Consider the following 26,582-nt stretch of genomic DNA (forward strand, 5'->3'; position numbering starts at 1 on the left):
AACAATTAGATGCAAGCCTCACAACATATTCTTGTATAAACTGAGTTCTGGTAATGTGGCTGTATTGTTTCACAAACATTAAACGAAATGGACCGGTCGTAGCTGGATTCTCCCCGACCGTGTACACATTCTCCAAAACATGGACATTGTTCAGTTCTCAAGTTCTATGATGTAGAAGAGGTTCCTTTGATCTCCTGTGAAACCTTCTCTCTATACTGTCTGGCCATGAGGAGAGAGACTCCTCTAGGAATTTATGACCTGCGATAACAGAGCCTGGGTGTAGGGGGAAGAGAGAGAAGTGGTGAGAGAGAGGGGGGGGGGGGGATGGTACTCGCTATCCCCAAAGAGGGCCACGTCATGACACAGTCGTGGGTGAAAAGGGAGTACAGGAGGGGACTGAGCACGCACCCCTGGGGAGCTCCAATGTTGAGGATCAGCGTGGCAGATGTGTTGCTAACTATCCTCACCTCCGGGTGGCGGCCATTCAGGAAGTCCAGGATTCAGTTGCAGAGGGAGGTGTTTAGTCCCAGGATCCTTAGCTTAGTGATGAGCTTTGAGGGTACTATGGTGTTGAACGCTGAGCTGTAGTCAACAAATAGCATTCTCACGTAGGTGTTCCTTTTGTCCAGGTGGGAAAGGGCAGTGTGGAGTGCAATAGAGATTGCATAATCGGTGGATCTGTTTGGGCGCTTTGCAAATTAGAGTGGGTCTAGGGTTTCTGGGATAATGGTGTTGATGTGAGCCATGACCAGCCTTTCAAAGCACTACATAGTCATTTAGGCAGTTTGCATTCATGTTCTTGGGCACAGGGACTATGGTGGTCTGCTTGAAACATGTTGGTATTACAGACTCAATCAGAGACATTGTGAAAATGTCAGTGAAGACACCTGCCAGTTGGTCAGCACGTGCCCGGAGCACACGTCCTGGTAATCCATCTGGCCCCACAGCCTTGTGAATGTTGACCTGTTTAAAGGTCTTACTCACGTCGGCTACGGAGTGCGTGATCACACAGTCGTCCAGAACAGCTGATGCTCTCATGTATGCCTCAGTGTTGCTTGCCTCGAAACGAGCATAGAAGTGATTTAGCTCATCTGGTTGGCTTGTGTCACTGGGCAGCTCGCGGCTGTGCTTCCCTTTGTAGTCTGTAATAGTTTGCAAGCCGGTGTAGTACGATTCAATCTTAGCCCTGTATTGATGCTTTGCCTGTTTGATGGTTCGTTGGAAGGCATAGCAGGATTTCTTATAAGCTTCTGGGTTAGAGTCCCGCACCTCGAAAGTGACCGCTCTACCCTTTAGCTCAGTGCGAATGTTGCCTGTTATCCGTGGCCAAAAGTTTTGAGAATGACAGAAATATACATTTTCACAAAGTCTGCTGCCTCAGTTTGTATGATGGCAATTTGCATATACTCCAGAATGTTATGAAGAGTGATCAGATGAATTGCAATTAATTGCAAAGTCCCTCTTTGCCATGCAAATGAACTGAATCCCCCAAAAACATTTCCACTGCATTTCAGCCCTGCCACAAAAGGACCAGGACATGTCAGTGATTCTCTCGTTAACACAGGTGTGAGTGTTGACGAGGACAAGGCTGGAGATCACTCTGTCATGCTGATTGAGTTCGAATAACAGACTGGAAGCTTCAAAAGGAGGGTGGTGCTTGGAATCATTGTTCTTCCACTGTCAACCATGGTTACCTGCAAGGAAACACGTGCTGTCATCAAAGGCTTTGCACAAAAAGGGCTTCACAGGCAAGGATATTTTGCTGCCAGTAAGATTGCACCTAAATCAACCATTTATTAGATCATCAAGAACTTCAAGGAGAGCGGTTCAATTGTTGTGAAGGCTTCAGGGCGCCCAAGAAAGTCCAGCAAGCGCCAGGACCATCTCCTAAAGTTGATTCAGCTGCGGGATTGGGGCACCACCAGTACAAAACTTGCTCAGGAATGGCAGCAGGGAGGTGTGAGTGCATTTGCACGCACAGTGAGGCAAAGACTTTTGGAGGATGACCTGGTGTCAAGAAGGGCAGCAAAGAAGTCACTTCTCTCCAGGAAAAACATCAGGGACAGACTGATATTCTGCAAACGGTACAGGGATTGGACTGGGGTAAAGTCATTTTCTCTGAAGAATCCCCTTTCTAATTGTTTAGGGCATCCGGAAAAAACTTGTCTGGAGAAGACAAGGGGAGCGCTACCATCAGTACTGTGTCATGCCAACAGTAAAGCATCCTGAGACCATTCATGTGTGGAGTTGCTTCTCTGCCAAGGGAGTGGGCTCACTCACAATTTTGCCTAAGAACACAACCATGAATAAAGAATGGTACCAATACATCCACCGAGGGCAACTTCTCCCAACTATCCAGGAACAGTTTGGTGACGAACAATGCCTTTTCCAGCATGATGGAGCACCTTGCCACAAGGCAAAAGTGATAACTAAGTGGATCAGGAAACAAAACATTGATATTTTGGGTCCATGGCCAGGAAACTCCCCAGACCTTAATCCCATTGAGAACTTGTGGTCAATCCTCAAGAGGCAGGTGGACAAACAAAACCCCACAAATTCTGACAAACTCCAAGCATTTTTTATGCAAGAATGGGCTGCCATCAGTCAGGATGTGGCCCAGAAGTTAATTGACAGCATGCCAGGGCGGATTGCAGAGGTCTTGAAAAAGAAGGGTCAACACAGCAAATATTGACTCTTTGCATCAACTTCATGTAATTGTCAATAAAAGCCTTTGACACTTATGAAATGCTTGTAATTATACTTCAGTATTCCATAGTAACATCTGACAATAATATCTAAAGACACTGAAGCAGCAAACTTTGAAAATTAATAGTTGTGTCATTCTCTAAACTTTTGGCCACGAATGTACGTAAAGTCACTGTGGGGACGACGTCCTCGATGCACTTATTGATAATGCCAGTGACTGATGTGGTGTACTCTTCAATGCCATCGGAAGAATCACGGAATATATTCCTGTCTGTGATAGCAAAACAGTCCTGTAGTTTAGCATCTGCTTCATCTGACCCTTTTTTTGGTAGACTGAGTCACTGGTGCTTCCTGCTTGTAAGCAGGAGGATAGAATTGTGGTCAAATTTACCAAATGGAGGGCGAGGGAGAGCTTTGTACGCGTCTCTGTGTGTGGAGTACAGGTGATCTAGAATTTTTTCCCCCCTCTGGTTGCACATTTAACGTTGATAGAAATGAGGTAGAACTGATTTAACTTTCCCTCCATTAAAGTCTCCGGCCACTAGGAGGGCCACCTCTGGGTGAGCGGTTTCCTGTTTGCTTATTTCCTTGTACAGCTGGCTGAGTGCGTTCTTAGTGCCATCATCTGTCTGGGGTGGTACATAAACTGCCACGTAAAGTATAGCTGAAAACTCTCTAGGCAAATAGTTTGGTCTGCATTTTATCGCAAGATACTCTACTTCAGGCGAGCAAAATCTAGAGACTTCCTTAGATTTTGTGCACCAACTGTTGTTTACAAATATGCACAGACCGCCCCCCTCGTTTTACCGGAATGTGCTATTCTATTCTATGCGGGTGCAGCGTATATCCTTCTAGCTGAATATCCATTTCATCATTCAGCCATGATTCTGTGAAACATAATATATGACAGTTTTTGATGTCCCGTTGGTAGGATTTTCGTGATCGTACCTTGTCTATTTTATTGTCCAATGATTGCACGTTGGCGAGTAATATTGACGGTCACGGCAGCTTTCTCACTCGCCTTCTGCAGATCCTTACAAGGCACCCCGCTCTATCTCCTCTGTACCTACGTCTCTTCCTCTTGCAAATAACTGGGATTTTGGTCTTGTCGGGTGTTCGGAGAATGTTATGTGTGTCCTGCTTGTTGAAGAATCTTTGTCTAATCCGAGGTGAGTGATCGCTGTCCTGATATCCAGAAGCTCTTTTTTTGCCGTAAGATATTGACTGGCATTTTTGCCGTAAGCTTCTGGGTACATTGACTTCAATACAAAACCTAGGAGGCTCATGGTTCTCACCCCCTTCCATAGAATTACACAGTAATTATGTCAACTTTTGGAGGATGTCCTCCAACCTATCAGAGCTCTTGCAGCATGAACTGACATGTTGTCCACCCAATCAATGGATCAGAGAATTAATCTAGTACTGGAAGCATAAACTACAGCTATCTAGCCCTGTATTGCATAAAATGTGGTGAGTAGTTGACTCAAAGTGAGAGAAAGAGAATATTTGAGGGAGAAGCAAGTGAGAGAAAGTGTCATTTTTTTCTCCAGTTTCACTTACTTAGCTAGCAAGTGAAGCTAGCTTGTTTAGCCTATTCAAACACTCTGCTCAAACAGAGGGATGCTATGTTAGCTAGCTGGCTATGACTATCCAACACAACACTGGAGCTCTTCCAAGTCAAGGTAAGCGTTTGGTTTTACAAATGTATTGCCGCCGGTGTAAGTGCTAAACTGCTTACTGACTCTACAACGTTAGTGCATGATTGTAGCGGGTTTACTAACATGTTAGTTCTACTAGCTATATTGACTATGACGTTACTTTAGCTTATAAGGTGACAATGATGAAGGCTGTGTGTAGTGGTGATATGGGTAGGCTTGGAAAGTTTTTTTTTCTTCTTTTCGCCTGGTCACATACAGCTGATGTGCTGTGCATTGAAGTCCACAAGCGAAGGGACAAGGTGAGAGGAGGAGAGCGCATAGATGTGAGAAGGAATACAACATGGCTGCTATGAAAGTGAACTGTGTTTACATGTGATCAGGGGTCTATTCATTCCGCTGATTCTGTTGAAAAGCGTTTCTGAAACGGAAGCAAACCGAACAAAATTTGTCCAATTTTTTTCCAACTCGTTTGCAACTGTTGGACTAATGACTACACCCTATATCAGCTAGATGCAGGCAAGAGTGTGCAAGGTGTTATTGAATGTGTCACTGTCTGTCATCAAATTTTTCTCTCGACCTATGTGCACCTATGTTGTAAACTTTAATTCATAGGCTAGGTTGTTGCAACCTCATGATAGATATAGGGAAAATTTGACTATCAAGTAGTAGCCTAAACCCATCGCTGTTACATTGAGCTGGGTGAATGGAATATGAATGAAAGTCATCCAATATGCTGTAATAGAAAAGGCCTCCCTCATCTTACTGCTGGGGAGTAGGTTATGTGTTGGCACTCCTCTAGTGTTTTACCTCTGTTCCTAGAGAGTTGAGCTGAGTTTACTGCTGTTGCTGTGCCGGTGCAGCTGCACTACATTGAGAGTAAGATAATTTAAAGATGCAGCTCAGGTTTTTTTTTCTGTGCCCAAATTGGGCTTAGTTTGTGGGCAGGGGCGTGGCAGTGGCAGTGGTTGTGGTCAATGGTGTGTTACATTTTTTGCTGTTTTAAAGCTACTTTCCTGTAATTCTACACATTTGCCATGAGGCAGAGAGAAACAAATTCTGTTTTAAAGCTAATTTCCTGCATATCTAGAAAGTTTTGCCATGGGGCTGAGAAAGTTTTTAAAGCCAATTTCCAGTTTTTAAAGCCAATTTCCTGTTTTTAGCCATTTAAGTTAGCACTGAATGTTTTCCCACGCTAAATCATTTTCAAAAATGCAGAAAAAAACCCTACAGGTGTGCTTTTGGGGAGAACTTTGGCATCTCGGCCAGGAAAGAATCACTCAACACGGTTTTCTCTCTCTATGTGCACAGTGGCTCTTCCTTGACTCATCTTTTACTGGGGTTTACCCATTCCACCTCTCCGTGCCTCTCGGATCGGAGGTTGGCCCAGGAGATAATACGTCTGCATTTTATTAGAGACTATAGCCCTTCCCTGGTGAGGATGACAAGCACGCAGATGAGCTTCCCTGAGACGATTTCTGATATTTTGTGCAGAAATTCTACGTTTGTGCAAATCAACAGTTTCATCAGCTGTCCAGGTGGCTTGTCTCAGGCCATCCCGCAGGTGAAGAAGCCAGATGTGGAGGTCCTGGGCTGGTGTGGTTACATGTACTGTCCAGTTGTAAGGCCCTTTGGATGTACTGCCAAATTCTCCAAAACAATGGAGAGGCGGCTTATGGTAGAGAAATGAATATTCAATTCTCTGGCAACAGCTCTGCTGGACATTGCTGTAGTCGCATGGCAATTGCACGCTCCCTCAACTTCAGACATCTTTGGCATTGTGTTGTGACAAAACTGCACATTTTGGTGGCCTTTTATTGTCCCCAGCATAAGGTGCACCTGTGTAATTATCCTGCTGTTTAATCAGCTTCTTGATATACCACACCTGTCAGGTGGATGGATTATATTGGCAAAGGAGAAATGCTCACTAACAGGGATGTAAACAAATTTGTGCACAACATTTGAGAGATGCTTTTTGTGCGTATGGAACTTTTCAGGGATCTTTTTTATTTCAGCTCATGAAACTTGGGACCAACACGTTGCATTTTTATATTTTTGTTCAGTATATTTCCTCTTCAACAAAATTGTTTAAATAAGGCTTGAAATGACTTATGCTTTCTAAATATACATGGTATAATCAAATGATAAAACCACTAACCTTCCTTATAACTGTAAAGTACATATTTTCTTGATAAAAAAAATCTGCCCCCACCGCTGTGAATGTCACACAGAGATCTAGCTCATTAGGAACTATGACAGTGTTTTTTGTTTAAAATCTATTAAGCATTTTAGATTAATGGCTATAAATCAATCTCTGAATGTGCTATAGTGATGAAACCACTCTCCCCTGCTGTTGCTGTGCTACGATGTAAGGATTGCAGGCATGTGCTTTGTCATATGGTTCAGCCATGAGTTGATGGACAGTCGGAAGAGTGAATGAAATGGTAGGAGGGACATCCAAGCTTAAGTGGTTTCAGGTTTCACATCCTATGTCACACAGGCGCAACAAAATATACTACTGTGTCCTTGGGAACCTATGCTATTGCTCTGTGTACACAGAACGATTTATAAGTAAACATGTCGGTCTGAACCAGTACCAGAAACACGCATGTCCCCTAAACGGAAGACTTTACATCTAAGAGGTTTGAAGACGTGCATCCATAGATGCTATACTCCAAATTAGGTGCTGAGTGGTTCTGGAGAAGACATTTTAAAGTAGTCAACGTCATGAACATTTTTCCAAATTACATGAAAAGCATACTGCATAATCTGTTCGATTTTGAGTTCTGATATTTGGCAAGCGTGGTAAGGATTACAGAAGAAGTTCATCCTAGGTCAGTTGTCAAAATTGTCCTGATGGTGCCGCTATGGGACCATAACTTGAACCCTGCAATGTCTGCTTGCAGCTATATTTTATAACTTGTCTCTCTCTTTCTCTCGCTCTACTTTGGTTTCATCTTCATATTCCCTCTCTCCACCTCTCCCCTCCAACTCACTGCTCTCGGTCTCTCTCCTTCCTCCGCTGTCCTCCTCACTCTCTCTTGCCTGGCTTCCCTATATTCTCCTGCATTTCTCCTACCCCTCTTGTCTCCCTTGTTTCCTCCCTCCCCATCTCTTCCTCCCACCCCCACTCCCCTTCTCCTCCCTCCCCTCCTTTCCTTCCCCAACTCTCCGTTCCCAGGCAGCAGAACTGGCCCCAGCCATGCAGGGTGAGATGGAGGTGAAGGAGGAATCCATCCATCTGCCAACAGGGGAGAATGGGGAGGTGGTGCAGATCGTCAGTTCTGTGGGCACCTGAGGGCCTGGAGAGAGATGGCCACCACAGAGATACGGAGGTGTGGATGAAAGGGATGGGGAGTGGGGGATTCAATAAATAAAGACAATTAAATGAACAAACAATTAAATAAGAGAGAAAAATGAGCAAATGTCAACAGAACAGATCAAGAGAAGTGTTTTAGTTATTCCTCTGATTGATTGTCATCATCAGAAGAGGACCTGGCCTGGGATTAAACCCCACCCATGAAGGATGCTGCTCAGGCAGACAGACCCTCACTGGCTACACCTCAGCACTGGAAAAGCATGGAGCTATAAGAAATTAAGCTGATTGGCTCAATTTACATTTACAGTAGGCTATGCTAACCCCCTGGACACATACTTCACACAACCAATACTGTTCTGTTCTCCTCTATAGCATCCTGCAATCGTGTCATGTTGGACTGCTGTGGAAAGTAGTACAAGCCTAAAATGGGCACTTATTCATGGTTGAGTTTTCATGATTGCCCATCATTTCTGGTCTGGACCCCGGCTTTCGTTGCCATCTCTTCCCAGCTTGTTTTCATATTGGTTAACCCACATACAGTGGGGTCCGAAGTTATTGACACCCTTGTTAAAGATGAGCAATAATGACTGTATAAAGTAATGAAGTAATTAAATTACTGAGCTATATTGAATGCTAAAAAAATATGGTAATTATATTTTATACTAATACAATTGCTCAAATGTTTTGTAAACTCAGCAAAAAAAGAAACGTCCCCTCACAGTCAACTGTGTTTATTTTCAGCAAACTTAACATGTGTAAATATTTGTATGAACATAACAAGATTCAACAACTGAGACATAAACTGAACAAGTTCCACAGACATGTGACTAACAGAAATGGAGTAATATGTCCCTGAACAGGGGTGGTCAAAGTAACAGTCAGTATCTGGTGTGGCCACCAGCTGCATTTAGCACTGCAGTGCATCTCCTCCTCATGGACTGCACCACATTTGCCAGTTCCTGCTGTGAGATGTTACCCCACTCTTCCACCAAGGCACCAGCAAGTTCCCGGACATTTCTGGGGGGAATGGCCCTAGCCCTCACCTCACGATCCAACAGGTCCCAGACGTGCTCAATGGGATTGAGTTCCGGACTCTTCGCTGGCCATGGCAGAACACTGACATTCCTGTCTTGCAGGAAATCACGCACAGAACGAGCAGTATGGCTGGTGTCATTGTCATGCTGGAGGGTCATGTCAGGATGAGACTGCAGGTAGGGTACCACATGAGGGAGGAGGATGTCTTCCCTGTATGCAACGTTGTTGCCGGTGATGTCAAGCCCTCAGTCCAGCCTCTCTCGGCCTATTGCAGACAGTCTGAGCACTGATGGAGGGATTGTGCATTCCTGGTGTAACTTGGGCAGTTGTTGTTGCCATCCTGTACCTGTCCCGCAGGTGTGATGTTCAGATGTACCAATCCTGTGCAGGTGCTGTTACACGTGATCTGCCACTGCGAGGATGATCAGCTGTCTGTCCTGTCTCCTTATAGCGCTGTCTTAGGCATCTCACAGTACGGACATTGCAATTTATTGCCCTGGCCACATCTGCAGTCCTCCTGCCTCCTTGCAGCATGCCTAATGCACTTTCACGCAGATGAGCAGGGACCCTGGGCATCTTTCTTTTGATGTTTTTCAGAGTCAGTAGAAAGGCCTCTTTAGTGTCCTTAGTTTTCATAACTGTGACCTTAATTGCCTACTGTCTATAAGCCGTTAGTGTCTTAACGACCGTTCCACAGGTGCATGTTCATTAATTGTTTATGGTTCATTGAATAAGCATGAGAAACAGTGCTTAAACCTTTTACAATGAAGATCTGTTTTGGGATTTTTACGAATCATCTTTGAGGACAGGGTCCTGAAAAATGGGTGTTTCTTTTTTTGCTGAGTTTATTTCGTCCCATATTCCTGGCACGCAATGACTACATTGAAAATGACTTACATGTAGAGTATCCAGAGAGAAATAAACGTTTTGTTTTTCCTGCTGTATTTCTGTGGAGGACACATCCATGTGAATAAAATATTTTGTGTTGCCACAAATGTAAGTTTTGCTCTTACATTTCAACTGTATTTTCATCTTCTCTTTATAGACAGTGGTCAACAAACTCCAAATCAATCTCACGAGGTTCAAGATGTACAGAAATATGCTTCTGTGGAGATAAGAGAGTGGGAGGGAGCGCTCACTGCTCAACACTTGGGTGTTTGGGTCCATGGTGTGTGATGATATGCTATTGCTGTGCTATTTTTGAGCTAGCCTTTGTTTTTCCATTTACATTACTTTAAGGGCCTATCTTTTCTAAGAGGAAAAACAAAACCAACATGAATGATGGCTGTGCCCAGCTGGTGGCTGTCCTATCGCCTCAGGCCACAAAATATCAGCTGACATTTTCTATTAATTAGCCAACAATTCTACATGTTGAACCGCCAATGTTTGTCGACACCCAGCAGGTGATCTACTGCCCCCGACGTTCATGTTGGTCTTTCTTCCATGTAATGTAATCCAGGTAAACAAACTTAACTTTCTGGTAAACAATTAACCATGATACACCGATAAAGATTCACATGGAGTTAGACATGCTCAGGTTATATACATCCACCGTGGAGTTATATTACAAGATGGCTTACGTTATCTGATGTAAGTTTCCACACTTGACATACTCGTGTGGATTAATTGTACAGATCACTCATTCTTTCACTCACTCCCTCCCTTCACAAAACACATCCTCTGTGTGTGTGTGTGTGTGTGTGTGTGTGTGTGCACACCTGTTCATGCATACAGTACATGTTGGGGTGTGTGTGTGTGTAAGGAGCGATTCTATTCCAGATAAATTGGGCTCTTCGGCGCACTTTAGTGCATATGGGAGATTTCCCAGACACAGTGTGACGTAATGATGTACAGTATTTTGGAGCAGCAGCAAGAACCAGTCGTACTAGGAGAGCAGAACTTGATAACATCTGTTGTTTCCCTTTATTTTCTCTCATTCTGTCTGCCTACGCTCTGTCTCCTCTGTTTCAATCCCACTCGGTTTCTCCTTTCGTCTCGCTGTCTTCCTCTGTCGAACTCTGACTCTCACACACTCTGACACTGTAGAGCAGTACGTTTTGGCATGGGCAGTCCCAGCCTCCCCTGGCCTGCTCTTCCCTCCTCCCTTCCCCCTCTGAAACCAAGGGGGACCTGGCCGTCCTATCCCCTCTTTCCTCAAGATTAGCAAACAGCCTTGGGTGTAACGGCCTGGATCCTTCATGTTTTACAACCCTGGGCCCTGGCAACTGCATGGGCCTTCTGAGCTCCGGCACGGAAACCTGCTGAACCTGCAGATAAATGATGCAGGGACGGGGTGGCTAAGTTTGGAAGAGAGACTAGAAAACCGGGCACCAGGAAAAGGTGACTAAGGGGACAATTACATTCAGAGGGGGGGGGGTCTTGCATTGGAATTATATTGAATTATGCTCATCTTTTTGTGGAACGTTTCATTCCAAACTCATGGGCATTAATATGGAGTTGGTCTCCCTTTGCTTCTATAACAACCTCCACTCTTCTGGGAAGGCTTTTCACTAGGTGCTGGAACATTGCTGCGGGGAATTGCTTCCATTCAGCCTCAAGCATTCATGAGGTCGGATACTGATTTTGGGCATTTAGGCCTGGCTCGCAGTCAGTGTTCCAATTCATCCCAAGGGTGTTCAATGGGGTTGAGGTCAGGGCTCTGTGCAGGCCAGTCAAGTTCTTCACCGATCTCGACAAACCATTTCTGTATGGACCTCACTTTGTGCATGGAGGTATTGTCATACTGAAACAGGAAAGGGCCTTCCCCAAACTGTTGCCATAAAGTTGGAGCACAGAATTGTCTAGAATGTCATTGTATGCTCTAGCGTTAAGATGTCCCTTCACTGGAACTAAGGGGCCTAGCCCGAACCATGAAAAACAGCCCCAGATCATTATTCCTCCTCCACCAATCTTTAGTTGGCACTGTGCATTGGAGCAGGTAGCGTTGTCCTGGCATCCGCCAAATACAGATTAGTCAGTTCTTGTGTTGACGTTGCTTTCAGAGGCAGTTTGGAACTCTGTAGTGAGTGTTCCAACCGAGGACAGACTATTTGTACGTGCCTCAGCACTCGGCGGTCCCGTTCGGTGAACTTGTGAGACCTACCACTTTGCGGCTGAGCCGTTGTTGCTCCTAGACATTTCCACTTCACAATAACAGCACTTACAGTTGACCAGGGCAGAAATTTGACGAACTGACTTGTTGGAAAGGTGGCATCCTATGACGGTGCCACATTGAAAGTCATGGAGCTCTTCAGTAAGGCCATTCTACTGCCAATGCTTGTCTGGGGAGATTGTGTGGCTGTGCTCGATTTTATACACCTGTCAGTAACTGGTATGGCTGAAATGGCCCGAATCCACTAATTTGAATGGGTGTCCAAATACTCTTGCGTGTATATATAGTGTAGGTTGGTGCGAAATCTGTAGTCCCGTGCGCTGTATCAGCACCACGGACAGCGCCATACACACTAAAGTAACAAGGCCGTTTTGGTAATGAATACAGGCTACAAGATAGATGGTGCAATTTGCCTATTAAGCAGCCTATTTGAATGCAACCGTACACACCACTGTCTTACCAAAATAATGCTAGCTAAATGCTGAAAGTAATAGCCTAGTTATACATTTATGCAAACAAAAATACCGAATAGCAGTTTGGCTTAGAATACCGACACAACTGCGCATGCGAATGAATGACTGCATACAGAACAAAAAGGAGGTAGTAGGCCTAGTAAACAAAATATCAGATCGCTAAAGGCATGACACAATCTATATTTAGGATAGTTACAGTAAACAAACGCAGTAAAAAAAAGGCGTCTTGAGATCCAAAACAGCATACAGCCTACTACAGTGAGATGCAGCCATGCACAGCTGTCTTGCCAAATAAATAGGCCTACAGTATAGGCCCGCTTCAAACATGGAAAATTAAGCGCTCATCAGTTCAGCAACACGTTGTGATATAGCACAATACACTTCTGTGGATCAAATTCGACCCATGGAATCAATTAAGCAATGCCAGCCTAGCATAAACAATACCAACAGTTCCATTTACAACCACGAAAACCATAATCGAATATCTTTCTATGACTAAACGTACCGATATGTAGCTATACCCAGGGGCGTCATTTGGGTTCTTGTATTGGAATTGTATTGCTTTCTGCTTATATCATGCTATACCACAATGAACATAAGTTCAAATGCTTTTAACCAATAATTCAGGTTGGTGCGAAATCTTCACTGCGCTCTCAGCACCATGGACAGCGCCTTACACACAAAATAAAGAGGTTGATAAAGCAAAACAGCTAGATTGTTTCTTACCCTTTCAGAAGAGTTGAAGCCTCCTTGATGCTCTGTGGAACTTCCTGAGTAATCGATCATTACATTTTCCCTGAAATCTTCTTGTAAGATTCCCCTCAAATGCCAGTTGGATTAGTTGAGCTTCCCTTGGGTATAGCATGCTTCTGTGCTGACTGAACAAGTTTGTCAAATTGGGAAATTTGGAATCGCGTGTAGCTGCGGATATCCCAAAAGCCAATCCATGTTTCAATGCACTAAGCACGGTCGGCATAGCGGAGAGAGGCCCAGAGAATCATTGCAGGGTATCAAGTGGGGTCCATTTGGAGAGGGCTATATCAGTCTGCAAAAACTGGTGAACGTCACTAAACTTACAGTAGCTATCACCTAATCTGTTTTGCTAAGTTCCAGCAGTGGTTTCACCTTTTTCACATCTATATACTCATGGCTCTCTGTGTCAAGGGCACACAGGCCTCCACCAGTTGGTTGTTGCGTTCTTTCTGACATTTCACCAATGACAGCATCCAACATGCTGAAGAACAGTCTTTTACACTCAACGGATATATTTTCACATCCTGTAGGACCCTTGGTCCTGTCTACCTTCAGTTGTGTACCAAGATTCTCTGGTTTCTTTAACTATTTCCTCAGTGACAATCTCATTCATGAGCCCCACGAATTTCATTTGGAATATTATGTGACGTGTATGTGGCATTTTGGGGTATGGTGTTAAACACCTTGGCAAGTTCCTTTTTGGACAGAATATTCCATCATAGACAGAACAAGTCCACTACTCCCCTCCCCTCTTGACTATTGCATCCAATGTCCCCTGCAGTGATTGCTGGTTTGAAACAAGGAACTCAATAATGTCGACATTCGGAGACATATACAGTACCAGTCAAAAGTTTGGACACCTACTCATTCAAGGGTTTTTCTTTATTTTTACTATTTTCTACATTGTAAAAACTATGAAATAACACAATCATATAGTAACCAAAAAAGTGTTAGACAAATCAAAATATATTTTAGTCACCCTTTGCCTTTTTGAATGCTTTGCACATTCTTGGCATTCTCTCAAACAGCTTCATGAGGAATGCTTTTCCAACGGTCTTGAAGGAGTTCCCACATATGCTGAGCACTTGTTGACTGCTTTTCCTTCACTCTGCGGTTCAACTCATCCCAAATCACCTCAATTGGGTTAGCTGGTTCCAGCTAGCTAAATAGGCTAAGGCTAAAAACACTAATGCTTTTTTTAGCTAGCTAAGAAGCTAAATAAACTCTAGTGGTGGGGTGTGAGGCAGCTTCAACGGTAAACTTGACCCCGCCCTTATAAATCAAACCACGTTATTCACTTAGCCTACCACAGTTGAAGTGTTTTTTACCACTTTTTATGGAAACGCAAAGGAGTCATATCTAACCGGCCAGGTGGCTTTCCAATTCCATAGCCCCCATACACAGCCACGGCACTCTGTCTATTGTGTTGACAAAGCGCAGCAGAGATACAGATTTTGCGCCAACCTTTCACTTTGCAATTTTTATATAGGGACAAAGCTAAAATTGAAGGGGCACAAGTTTCAAATGAGGGAGTTAAGCCACCGTTTGCCCCCTCGTGGAGCCGGATATGAATGACTCCCAACCTCCTCTCAACACCCACATGTTCCCTTGTTCTTTTGATGGCAGGCCCATCAAGGATCCAGCCTGGTTGTAGATTGATATGTGCTTACCCACCTCCTCACACTGTCATGAACGATCCAATGATTTTCCATAGTTGTATGTATGTATGGCATGACGTATATATCATGACAATGGCTGTCAGGGGAGTTGGCTAAAGCACATTCTGATCTGGGACCAGGAGATTCACTGTTGTTTACTATATCAACGCTTTATTGCCAAAGTGAAGTTTTCCAATGCTTGAAGGGTTATCCTGGGATACGTAAAATGCAGAGAACATAGTTTGGCTTTTTTTCCCCGTCCAATCATATTGTTTCCAGGGAAATAAATCAGCACTTGTTATAATCTTGTGAAAGCAAAGCTCCTCAGAGCCAGGATGTGTCTGATGCTGGCTCACACTCAGCTGAAACACCAGGGCAGAGTCACTGTTCATGAAGCACATTTCCTCACCATCTTTTTACATCTCCCAGGCTCTGACATATGGATCTCTGTAGAGTGGGTGATCCTGTGCCAGGGGATTCGCGGCTGGCTTATGGTGAGAGCTATTGTTTGTATGTTGAGTAGGGAATGAGTGAGTGTTTGCATTTTCTTTACACTGGTTTGATTAGAGAAATGGGTCATTGAGTGCGTGGAGATTTCACAGAGTCTGAGGAACTCAGGAGCTCCCATTATTTATCCAACTGCCTGCAGGCTGGAGAGTGCAGACCACCAAGCATTCTAATGGGAACAGTCAAGCGTATTAAATGCTCTTTCTTATAAATGATTTGTCCCTTGAGGTAATTGCCAATATCGCATGATGGGTGAAAGCTATGTGATAAAAGTCAAACATTTGCTTACAGCTATTCAATTGTGTTGCATTAGTGAAGTGAAGGAGGAAATATGCATATTGAGTGTTTGGGTGAGCCAGGCCAAGGACACATATTTGAGAGGCCCACGCATCATGTCCAAATCATCTGAAAGTATCTAAAATTGATTGTGTAGCTCAACAAAGTCCCTTATAGATGATTTGAACATGATGTGTGAAAAATGCTAATACCATGCTAGTACCAAGACTTAAATAGGATTTTCCCCACAAATGCTAAAGCAATAAAACAGTGCCATGAAACTAAACCAAATCATACCTTGTCCATAGACAAGACAGGGTAAGGAAACCAGTATGTCATTTTGTAATTTGAATGAACTCTTTTTTTAAAGCGGCAATCTGCAGTTGGCACAATAACAAAGGGAACTCCCAGCCCCTATTTCATTAAAAAGCTAATGGATGGGGCTGGAAAAGCCACTCACAAATTCATGATGATTTGATTTGGATCTCTTTTAGTACCCATTTGGATTAATCTTCCAAGAGTCCTTAAACATTAAAATACAATTTATAATACAAACACATTTTCACATGGATGCAAGGACTGACCATCCATAATATGAAAATTATAGTTTAAATCATGTTTTGAGGCTATATTGGCCTAGTGTTTGTTGACATTTGCTTTGTTTACAAACATCAGCGTAAAACAAGCTTACATTTTGGGTTCTGATGAGGTATGACAGTTTAACTGAGCTCATGATGCATTTTATAAATGTGTATTCTTCAAATATTAAATTATAGGCTAAATAATGGATGTAGCAACTGCAGATTGCCTTTTTAACCCATATTGGATCAAATGTTTGATTTTTTTCTGACAGTCTGCTAAACGTGTTCCATTAGGCATGCACCGTTTATGTCACGTGTCGACTCCAGTTCTAATGGGAAAGTCTGTTTCATATTGAAGAAAAATGCCTGTTGTGACACTTGTTTTTATGGAGACTTTTTGTACAGAAAATCGCAACATGCTTTACTCGTCTTCACCAGGAGATTGTTGGATGTTCTTCTTTTTGACAAGATTTGTTCAAAATCCCCACCTGGATTAAACGGAGTATTCATGCCGTAATGGGTCGAGATGCGGAAACAGGCGTAGCGTGCGCCTACATATTTTATTTTAGACGTCCCCTAAATAATTGAAATTGTGAAATAAAGACAATTCCGAATAAGAATATATGCCCCAAATGACGAAGTCCATCGGGAAAACCAATCACTCAACATGCGGACACCCTGCATGCTGTGGCACCAGGCTTGAGATGGAGCAGGAAGGGTTGTGGCTCAAAATCCGGTTTTAACAGCGACAAGAAAAGTGTGGCCTACAGTTCTGATGGAAAGAATTAGAACTATCACAGCCTGGAAATATTACATTTGGACGTCGTATGTGAGTTTAACCTCTGAAAACTACATTGTGTGTGTCCTGTCCTCCCCGAAGCCTGTTTTGCAGGCCACAGTGATGTCCTCACGTTGAACTTCCGGAAGTGATGACGTGAGAATTTAACAACTTTTGACAGATTCAGTCCATAACCAGCTCGTAACTTGCGATGTTCACGTACATTTGGTTAAAAAATACACAGTTATTGATGACATTTAGTCTAGTTAAGGTTAGGGATACGTTTAGGCATTAACTCCGAATGGTTAAGGTAAGGTTTAAGGTTAGGGATAGGCTTAAAACAAACATCTCAAAAACAACTTTCTATCACTGTATTTGAACATGCAACCTTTGGCACCAGAGGTGGATGCTTATGTTCCTCATGCCAGACGGTTTGCAACGTACCTCAACTTCGAACATGCAACCGTTGGCACCAGAGGCGGATGCTTATGCCCATCCACAACGCCCTAGCCAAACCGAAACCTACTTGAAGGTAACATCGCTCACTGTTGCCCCTAGTGGCCTGTTCCCACGCCATCTCCTGCTGTCCTCATACAAGGATGGACATCGAATACTAACTTTTATCACAGGTGACCTGACTGATTTTGAGCCCCTTCCTGTAAAGTGTAGGACCTATGTCTCATGAGCTGAAATAAAAGGTCCCAGAAATATTCCACACTCACAAAAAACACATTTGTCTCAAATGTACTGCCCAAAAAATGTGTTTACATCCCTGTTAGTGAGCATTTATCATTTACAAAGATAATCCATGCACCTGACAGGTGTGGCATATCATTAAACTGATTAAACAGCATGCTCATTACACAGGTGCATCTTGTGCTGTGGACAATAAAAGGCCACTTTAAAATGTGCAATTTTGTCACACAACAAAATGCCACAGATGTCTCAAGTTTTGAGGGAGTGGGCAATTGGCATGCTGACTGCAGGAATGTCCACCAGAGCTGTTGCCAGATAATTGAATGTTAATTTCTCTACCATAATCCGTGTCGTTTTTGAGAAATTGGCAGTACGTCCAACCGGCCTCACAAACCTCAGACCAGGTGTATGGCATCGTGTGAGCAAGCGCTTTGCAGATGTCATCATTGAACAGAGTGACCCTTTTTTAAAAACTTTAGTTTATTTGGTAAATATTTTCTTAACTCTTGAACTGCACTGTTTGTTAAGGGCTTGTACGTAAGCATTTCACGGTAAGGTCTACTTGTTGTATTCGCCGCATGTGACAGATAAAGTTTGATTTGATGGTGGTGGTGGGGTTATGGTATGGGTAGGCATAAGCTACGGACAATGAACACAATTGCATTTTATTGATATCAATTTAAATGCACAGAGATACCGTGATGAGATCCCGGGGCCCATTGTTGTGCCATTCATCCGCCGCCATCACCTCATGCTTCAGCATGATAATGCACGTCCCCATGTCACAAGGATCTGTACACAACTTCTGCAAGCTGAAAATTCCCCAGTTCTTCCATGGCCTGCATACATACCAGACATGTCACCCATTGAGCATGTTTGGGATGCTCTGGATCAACATGTTAGACTGAGTGTTCCAGTTGCCGCAAATATCCATCAACTTCGCACAGCCATTGAAGAGGAGTGGGACAACATTCCACAGACCACAATCAACAGCTTGATCAACTCTATGCGAAGGAGTTGTGTCGCGCTGCATGAGGAAAATGGTGGTTACCAGATACTGACTGGTTTTCTGACCACGCCCTTACTTTTTTTGAAGGTATCTGACCACCAGATGCACTTCTGTATTCCCAGTCCTGTGAAATCCATACATTAATTAAGGCCTAATTTATTTATTTCAATTGATTGATTCCCTTACAGTGCATTCAGAAAGTATTCAGACCCCTTCCCTTTATCAACATTTTGTTACGTTACAGCGTTTCAGCGGCAGGGACTGGGAGACTAGTCAGGATCGAGGGAAAGATGAACAGAGCAAAGTACAGAGAGAACCTTGATTTAAACCTTCTCCAGAGCTCTCAGGACCTCAGACTGGGGTGAAGGTTCACCTTCCAACAGGACAATGACCCTAAGCACACAGCCAAGACAAGGCAGAAGTGGTTTTTGGACAAGTCTCTGAATGTCTTTGAGTGGCCCAGCCAGATCCTGGACTTGAACCTGATCAAACATCTCTGGCGAAACCTGAAAATAGCTGTGCAGCGATGCTCCCCATACTACCTGACAGCGCTTGAGAGGATCTGCAGAGAAGAATGGGGAAAAACTCCCAAATACAGCTGTGGCAATTTAATATATTTTAGAATAAGGCTAACATAACAAAATGTGGAAATAGTGAAGGCTGTCTGAATACTTTCCGACTGCATTGAACTCGAACACAGAAAATTCTTTGAAGTTGTTGCATGTTGCATAGTTTTTTTTGTTCAGTATATGTCCTTTGAATTGGTTTCTGTGCGTAAAGACAAGTAGCCTTCATAGTATTTAGAATATTGTGTGTGAAATCATCCAACTTCAAAATGGAATTTTAAAATGTGATATGCTACACATGATGTGTCCATATCCTGTCACGCTAAGTACTGCATTCTGAGTGGCACATGCAACGGTTGGTACTGACTTCAGGTCTGAGGTAGATAAGCTTATGGTTGCAACATCAACAGGGTTAGGCTTTTTATTTACAATGTCTCTGATAGAGTGGGTTTTGTGATGTAGCAGGGGAAGTAAGTTATGTCTCGTGGGTTTCATAACCATATCTTTGTAACAGTTCAGTCTGGAGGCGAAAGAATCACACCTGTTTAGGCGAGGTGCTGGCTAGCGGGGTACAACACTTGAAAAAGAAAGGAGAGCCGCACACTAGGAGCTCACCGGGTTGTTTCTGGTGTTTCTCCGCTAAGTTCAGATTTGCTAATTGATGTCGTAAGTGTGTGCTGATAACAAAGCCCACCTTCGATACTGTTTTCAGCAAGTGACGGAATACCAGTATGCTGTCCAAAGATTTCCTCCCGTACAGATATCGGTGAGACTTATGTACTCCAAAAACCATGCCTAGGGCTTTGCGTTCTATCTGTGCATAGTTACTTTCTGCTTTGTCCTATGTCCTCAAAAGCGATTGGCTTCTCTTCACATGAAGGCATGATATGGGACACAACTGCACCCACACCATATGGACTAGAATCACAAGCTAGTTGGATGGGCAATGACGGGTCGAATTGTGTCAATGCCTCAGAAGTGTTTCCTTGATTTTCACAGATGCTTCCTCGCATTGTTCTGTCCATTTCCATGTTTTGTCCTGAAAATGCAACTGAAGCAATGGCTTCAGCTTCGTTGCTAAGCTCGGGATAAAGCATCCGTAGTATTTCAGTAACCACAGAAAAGAAGGTAGTTGGTTAATGTTCTGAGGAGTTGGGTCATCCAAGACAGCCTTGACCTTGGACGGAGCCTTGTGAAGGCCTGTGGCATCGACAACGTGTCCAAGGTATTCAACCGATGGTTGAGAGAATGTATGTGTTCTTACGAACTCGCAGTCCGTAGTCCTTTTTAGGTTGCTTCCAAGTTCTAGAGATGGTCGTCTTTTCCAGTAACTAATATGTCATCCAAGTAGCATTGTACTCATGGCAATCCACTGAAGATCTGGTCCATTGCCCTCTGGAATAGGGGTGGTGCAGTTGTGATTCCAAATGGGAGACAGCACCCGAAGAGCCCCTTGTGTGTCAGGACGGTCAGCAGTCTCCACATATCCTGATTCCACCATTCTTCTTAAGGACTTGTATGAAGGGTGTAGCCCATTTACTCACACAGACCAGCTCCAGAAACTTTGGTTTGCTGACTGGCTTAATGCTACGCTTCATTGTAATGTATTTCATGCTGCCCAGCTCTCCATTAAAGACTTGTCCATGTTTCTTTAAGATGGCGTGTAGGTGTGTGTCTCCATGTGTCATTGTACAAACTGATGGCCAGTGAGTCCAGTGTGATTTTCCACAGCCACAAACGTCTCAGTAGTGATGGATAGTCTCCTTTCACGACAGTGGCAGCTTTCAGTTTGTCCACTTAACTGAACTGTGACATCAGTGATGCCTTTCACAGTGACAGATCCACCTGTGTAATTCTTTAGTACGATGTGTGCTGGCTGAAGTGGAAGGTGTTTGTCTTTTTGTAGACTTCTGTCTGACATGAGATACAGCTGCCCCTGTGTCAATCTCTATAAGATCCGGCAGCCCCTCTAGCAAGGAAGAGACATAGTAACTTTGTGGGCCCCCCACCAACAGTCAGTATATTCAGTGTGACTTCCACGTCTGATGAGTCACTCAACTCTTTTTATTTTTGGAATGTCTCTTTCTTGATTTCAGTTTTTGCGGTTTTCTCTGAGCTCTTTTTGTTTCTGCAGACTCATTCGATGTGGCCCCACAGTGGAAGCATGTGCCTTGATTTCCCTGTCTCAGATTTTCAGTTGAAACTCTGCACTCATCCCGATGAACCCATCTGCTGAGCCTCTTTAGCAGCTAGTTCCTTGGACACATTGACTTCAATGGCCTTTGCCAAGGCAAGGCCAGATGACTTTCAGTCAATATTCTCTTTTGTGTAGCTTCACTCTGTAGCTCACATACTAGTCTGTCTCTAATGGTGTTATTTAGAACATTGTTAAACTCAGTGCTCGGATTCTCCCTCTTCCACATCTCTCCTGTGGAACCTAAGCCTTTCAGTAATAACTAGTGGTTTTGGTGAAAAGTGTCCCTGTAGCAACATCAACAGGGTTAAGCTTTTGGAAAGGTATTTCATTTATGCTGTCTCTGATAGTGGGTTTTGTGACGCAGCAGGGGAGGTAAGTACTATGTCTTGTGGATTTCATAACCATGTCTATATAACAATTCAATAATGATGAGACGAGTGATCGGAATTCAGTTCAACCATTTTATCTAGAACGTAATCATCTACAACATTCAACACCCATGATGCTCCGCACACACAACCAAGGTAAGCACAGAGGTACAGTGCAACCTTAATATACAACAGTTTGGAGAGAGACACTGGGAAGAAAGAAGGGAGGAGGATGAGTGGCTTCCCAGGAACTCTACAATTGTGCTCTTTGGATGATTCCCATGAAGGCAAAATGTGATGCAAATATCAAGAAAATGTAATAAAAAAATGGAGGTCCGTATTGGAGTGTAGCCTATTGCATTGTATCATTTGTAGTAGAACACTCTGACCTTGTTAAGAGGTTTGGACCTCTCGGCCTAAGTCCTAGACTATAAGGTACTGGGTTAACCACCAAGTTTGCTGCATTAGTGGTAGAAGTCTGATGCTGTTACAGTGGGGTGACGGGAAGTTGGAGGTAAGGATGACAGAGCGGTCTAAGGCGCTGCGTTCAGGTCCCAGCCCCCCCGGCGTTGTGGGTTCGAATCCCATTTCTGGGACAGCATTTAGCCTAGATACTGTGGGTTGTACTCAAGCACATACTCAAATCTTTTTTTAAGTTAGATGCTTTTGTAGTTTCTATTTTTTATTATTTTGTTCTTATTATTTTATCTGAGTATGTATTTTTCACTGCTCAACCCTTATGGTGGTTTGAGATTCACCAGACACCTCAATTGGTGGGTCACAAAGTAAAAAGTTAATAAACAAACAGGCCAGAAAGGTTTGAAGGTTTGCCAGTTTGAATCCCAACAGGAAAAAAGTTATGTTGATAGTGTACAGAATTGAATAGATCTCAACATAATGGAATGCTTGGCCTAGTTCTGTGTGTCTTTTAGTGAAACAAATATTTGATAAGAAGTATGTTTCGGAAGACAATGAGGTCAGGCTTTTTTTACGAGTCGCAATGCAACTCTCAGCTCCACAAGCAGTGTTCTCACAGTTATGAACCCCTTAAACCCACTTTTGTTGGATATGCTCTGTACACTCCAGTAGTTTCATATTGTTGCAGTGAAGGGATTTCTATAATAAGCAAAGTACTGTTTTACTGGAAACCTATTAGAGTCCAGATGTTGACCCTGGGTTTGAACTGTGAAACCTAGCTATCTGTTGCATTTACCATCCTATTTGTTTTTGTACACATAGGCTGTTTCCTTTTTGTGTCTTGACCAGCGGCTCACTGGATTGAGATGGTCTGTTAGGCATACTCTTTTATGCCCCACAAAATACCTGGTCACGCAGTTTTAACAAGCCTAATATAGAGTAGGCCGCCTTGTTTTTCCGGAGCTAAGGAAAACTCGGGAAGGTCACTAAGTTTGGAACGGGGTATGGTCTGATTCCACGGGAGAACAACCAAAACGAATGGGTTTGATCACGCCAAAACACTCTCTCACTGTCTCTCACTTGATGAAAGCCAAATAAACTCCATTGAGCTTTTTCATTGAGCAAAAAACAACAATCTGGTAACACTTTACATGACACCCAGTGTCATAAAATATTATGACATGGTCATAACCATGTTATAATATGTCATAACAGCTGACATAACTTGTCGTAACCTGTCATGACCCATATATTTACACCTGTTGTGACATACTGCATTGTTGTATGGCTGAGTATGACACCTACATAAGTGTCAAAACCTACATTTATTCAAACGTTTTCTTTTCCCTGCCAAGAAAATGTTATATAAAATAAACATACACAAGTAGGCTATGATAGTATTATGACAAGTTATGTCAGCTGTTATGACCGTGTCTTAACGTGTTATAATGCTGGGTGTCAAGTAAAGTGTTATCAAAAATCACTTCTCTCTTGGCCTGGAAAAGGCTGTCTTTGATTTACCTCCTTGTATCTTTGTTATGGTTACATATATCATTATGCCAGAAGTGGCACGAGTACAATGGCTCGCTGGGAGCCAAGAAGTGGTTGATAACAAAGTTCGGAGTGTTTTCCTCTAGACGTTCCGTGCCAGAAGGTCAGCCCAAGGGAACGGGGGCTAACAGGCCCATCTTTCTTTCTCTCTGACGATTGCAGCATCTGCATCCCACTGGATCTGATTACCATTCAGATATACTGTACTGTGTACGCAATCAAGTTTATCTTGAGTGACTTTGTGTGAGTGTGTGAGTGATTGAGTGACTAAGTGAGGGTTTGGCAAGTGTGTACAGTGCATTCGGAAAATATTCAGACCCTTTGACTTTTCCCACATTTTGTTACATTAGAGCCTTGTTCTAAAATGGATTCAATAATATTAGCTGACAAAGGTGCTTCCACAAAGTACTGAATAAAGGGTCTGAACACTTATGCAACTGTGATATTTGTTTATTTTACTTTTAATACAAACATTTCTAAAAAAACGTTTTTTGCATTTTCATTATGGGGTATTGTGTGTAGATTGATGAGGGGGGAAATAATTTCATCAATTTTATAAGGCTGTTAAGTAACAATGTGGAAAAAGTCAAGGGGTCTGAATACTTTCTGAATGCACTGTATAGGAGGAGGTGAGTCTGTCTTAGTGTGGTTTTTAAGAGGGAGGCTTTGTGTGGGAATGTGTGTTGTGTATACTCTTAAGTGTGATTGCGCTTATAGCCCTCTGGTGTGCTGGGTCGTGAGCGTGAGAGCAGCTCAGTGCCCATGGATTGTCAGCAGGCAGGCACACTGTGTTCCAGACAGACGTGAGGGTCGCGCCCTTACAGCACTCACACATTCACATGCCAATCATTTCCCGGCTCACTTAACCCCAGTCAGCCAGCCTGCATGATGCCTCTGCCCTGCTAGACAGACTGACACTGAGGAGGAACAGGAGATAGTCACCCACAATAGAGTCTCCATACAACTCCCTGGCTAGACAAAAGGGGGAGTGACAGAGAGTGAGCGAGTTAATTAGCAGGTATTATCTTCTGTAATGTGTGTTTGTGTGAGCAGGTAATGCTCTGTGCTGCTTTCCCTTGAACAAAGAGTGTCTTACTGAAGTCACGAGAGGGATGGGGGGGTATGGAGAGTGAGGGATGTACATAAGAAAAGTGGGATGGAGGTATGGAGAGTGAGGGATGAAGGTAAGAAAAGAGAGGTGGAGGGAAGGATGGAAGAAAGAAAAGCGAGGGATGAGAGGGAGCAAAGTGAGAGAGGAAAGGAGAACGGTAATGGGAAGTAGAAAGACATTGGTGATAGGAAAATGAAACTTCATTTAGGTTGAAAATGCTGTATCCCTGAAAAATGGAATTTAGTGTTTTCTGGCAACTGCGTAGGCTCACTTTATACTGACTTGGATTCTACATTGTATTGGACAATGAACAGCTGTTATGATTTGGGTGCTCTGCAGCTACTTGGCAGTTGATGGCAATCTGGGTGTTGAGGCTCTTTGAATTTAACTTACAAATCTGAGTTTAGAAAAGGTGCATAGAGTGTATGCAAGGATTATGTATGGTATAGGCCTATACAGGGACATGTCATTTGTAGATTTGTTCAGTTTTTTTAGGGCTGATCCCATTTAGTCGGCTGGTTGATTGTTTGGTCAGTAGGCTGGCTGTTGGTCGACTGAGATTTTTGTTTTTGTCGAGCAGTTCGCAAAAGTATATAAAAAAAATGTAGATTCGCACTTGGATTAGTGAACTAATCCATTGGAAGCCGCAGGGATGGCACAATCCATTACACTGTTACTGAAAATGTATATGGTTATATTATGTAAGAACAATGGTGCAAATATTACTACTACAAATATACTACTACAAATATTATTTTATAACAAATGCGCTTTCTCCTGGGTGGATAAGAGGTCGCTGTCCACTGTTCTGAACCGATCGTCAATGATCCATTGAATTGCCGCCTTTCCCTAGACCATAGACCATGTTGCTATCTGCATAAGATCAAAGTTAACCAGTATATTTGTGTTGAGAACAATGTGGCGGAGGCAGCAGCGGAGTGAAGAGACGAGGAGACAGCCCTTGCCTTAATTGTGTAAGAAAATGAAGGAGAGAGGAAACCCCAACTTAATTAGGGCTATAATTAATAGGCTAACTGTTAAATGTGTTTGGCTTTATACACTGAGTGTACAAAACATTAAACTCCAATGCTCCTCACAGTTGTGTCAAGTTGTCTGGATGTCCTTAAGCTGATCCCTTCCAGAATGTCAACAAAGTTACAAGATGTCTGTACACTTTTATTCTCATAGTGTGCGTGTGTCCTTCCATATAAAACAGAGTGCACCTGTATCAGGAAAGGTAATTGACCTAATGGTAAATGCTAACTCTGAAATATTGTCATGTCTTGCATGGCATGCATTCAAATGTATTAAAGTTATTATATTAAAGCCACTTGGACATTTATGTTTCCATCATTACACAACATGTCGTAAAGTGGCAATCAGCAGTATAAACAATAGCAAAGAGGTCTCCCCGCCGCTGGTACGGTGAAAAGCTGATGAGCCTGGAGAAATGTAACCACTCTCAAATTCAAAGACAGAGCCATGGATACAAGGCCTGACCATCCATAATATCACAATTATGGTTTTAAACCATGTTTTGAGGCTATATAGCGTTTGTTTACAAACGTTGGAGTAAAACAAGCTTGTATGTTGGGTTCAGATGGGGTATGACAATTGAACTATGCTAATGAGGCATTTATACATTGAATACATCAATGGACACATATAATTTAATGAATTTATAAGTCCAAAAATGATGTATGTAACAACAGTTGATTGCCCACCCCAGGCTGGCAAACCTGGATAAGGTGTTCTTTGCCCTTGATGTGATGTTCCCCAAGGTGACATTCTGGTGAAATCCTCCCTATTCCTGG

General features: G+C 43.1%; 1 protein-coding gene across 2 annotated transcripts in view; it reads left to right on the forward strand.

The window, feature by feature from the left end:
- LOC115109541 (protein BANP-like) overlaps positions 1–9,710 on the forward strand; it is a 68,660-nt gene extending 58,950 nt beyond the window's left edge. The window contains exons 13-14 of one of the 2 annotated variants that reach the window (XM_029634536.2): positions 7,543–7,696; positions 7,849–9,710. In XM_029634536.2, the coding sequence (XP_029490396.1) occupies positions 7,543–7,659 (117 nt within the window). In that variant the 3' untranslated portion in view covers positions 7,660–7,696; positions 7,849–9,710. Of the gene's footprint in view, positions 1–7,542 lie in introns of both variants that reach the window. The other variant, XM_065009799.1, reaches the window with a different exon arrangement.
- Positions 9,711–26,582: the final 16,872 nt, after the last annotated feature.

This window comes from Oncorhynchus nerka, linkage group LG25 (assembly GCF_034236695.1).
Source record: "Oncorhynchus nerka isolate Pitt River linkage group LG25, Oner_Uvic_2.0, whole genome shotgun sequence".
Classification (NCBI taxonomy): Eukaryota; Metazoa; Chordata; class Actinopteri; order Salmoniformes; family Salmonidae; genus Oncorhynchus; species Oncorhynchus nerka.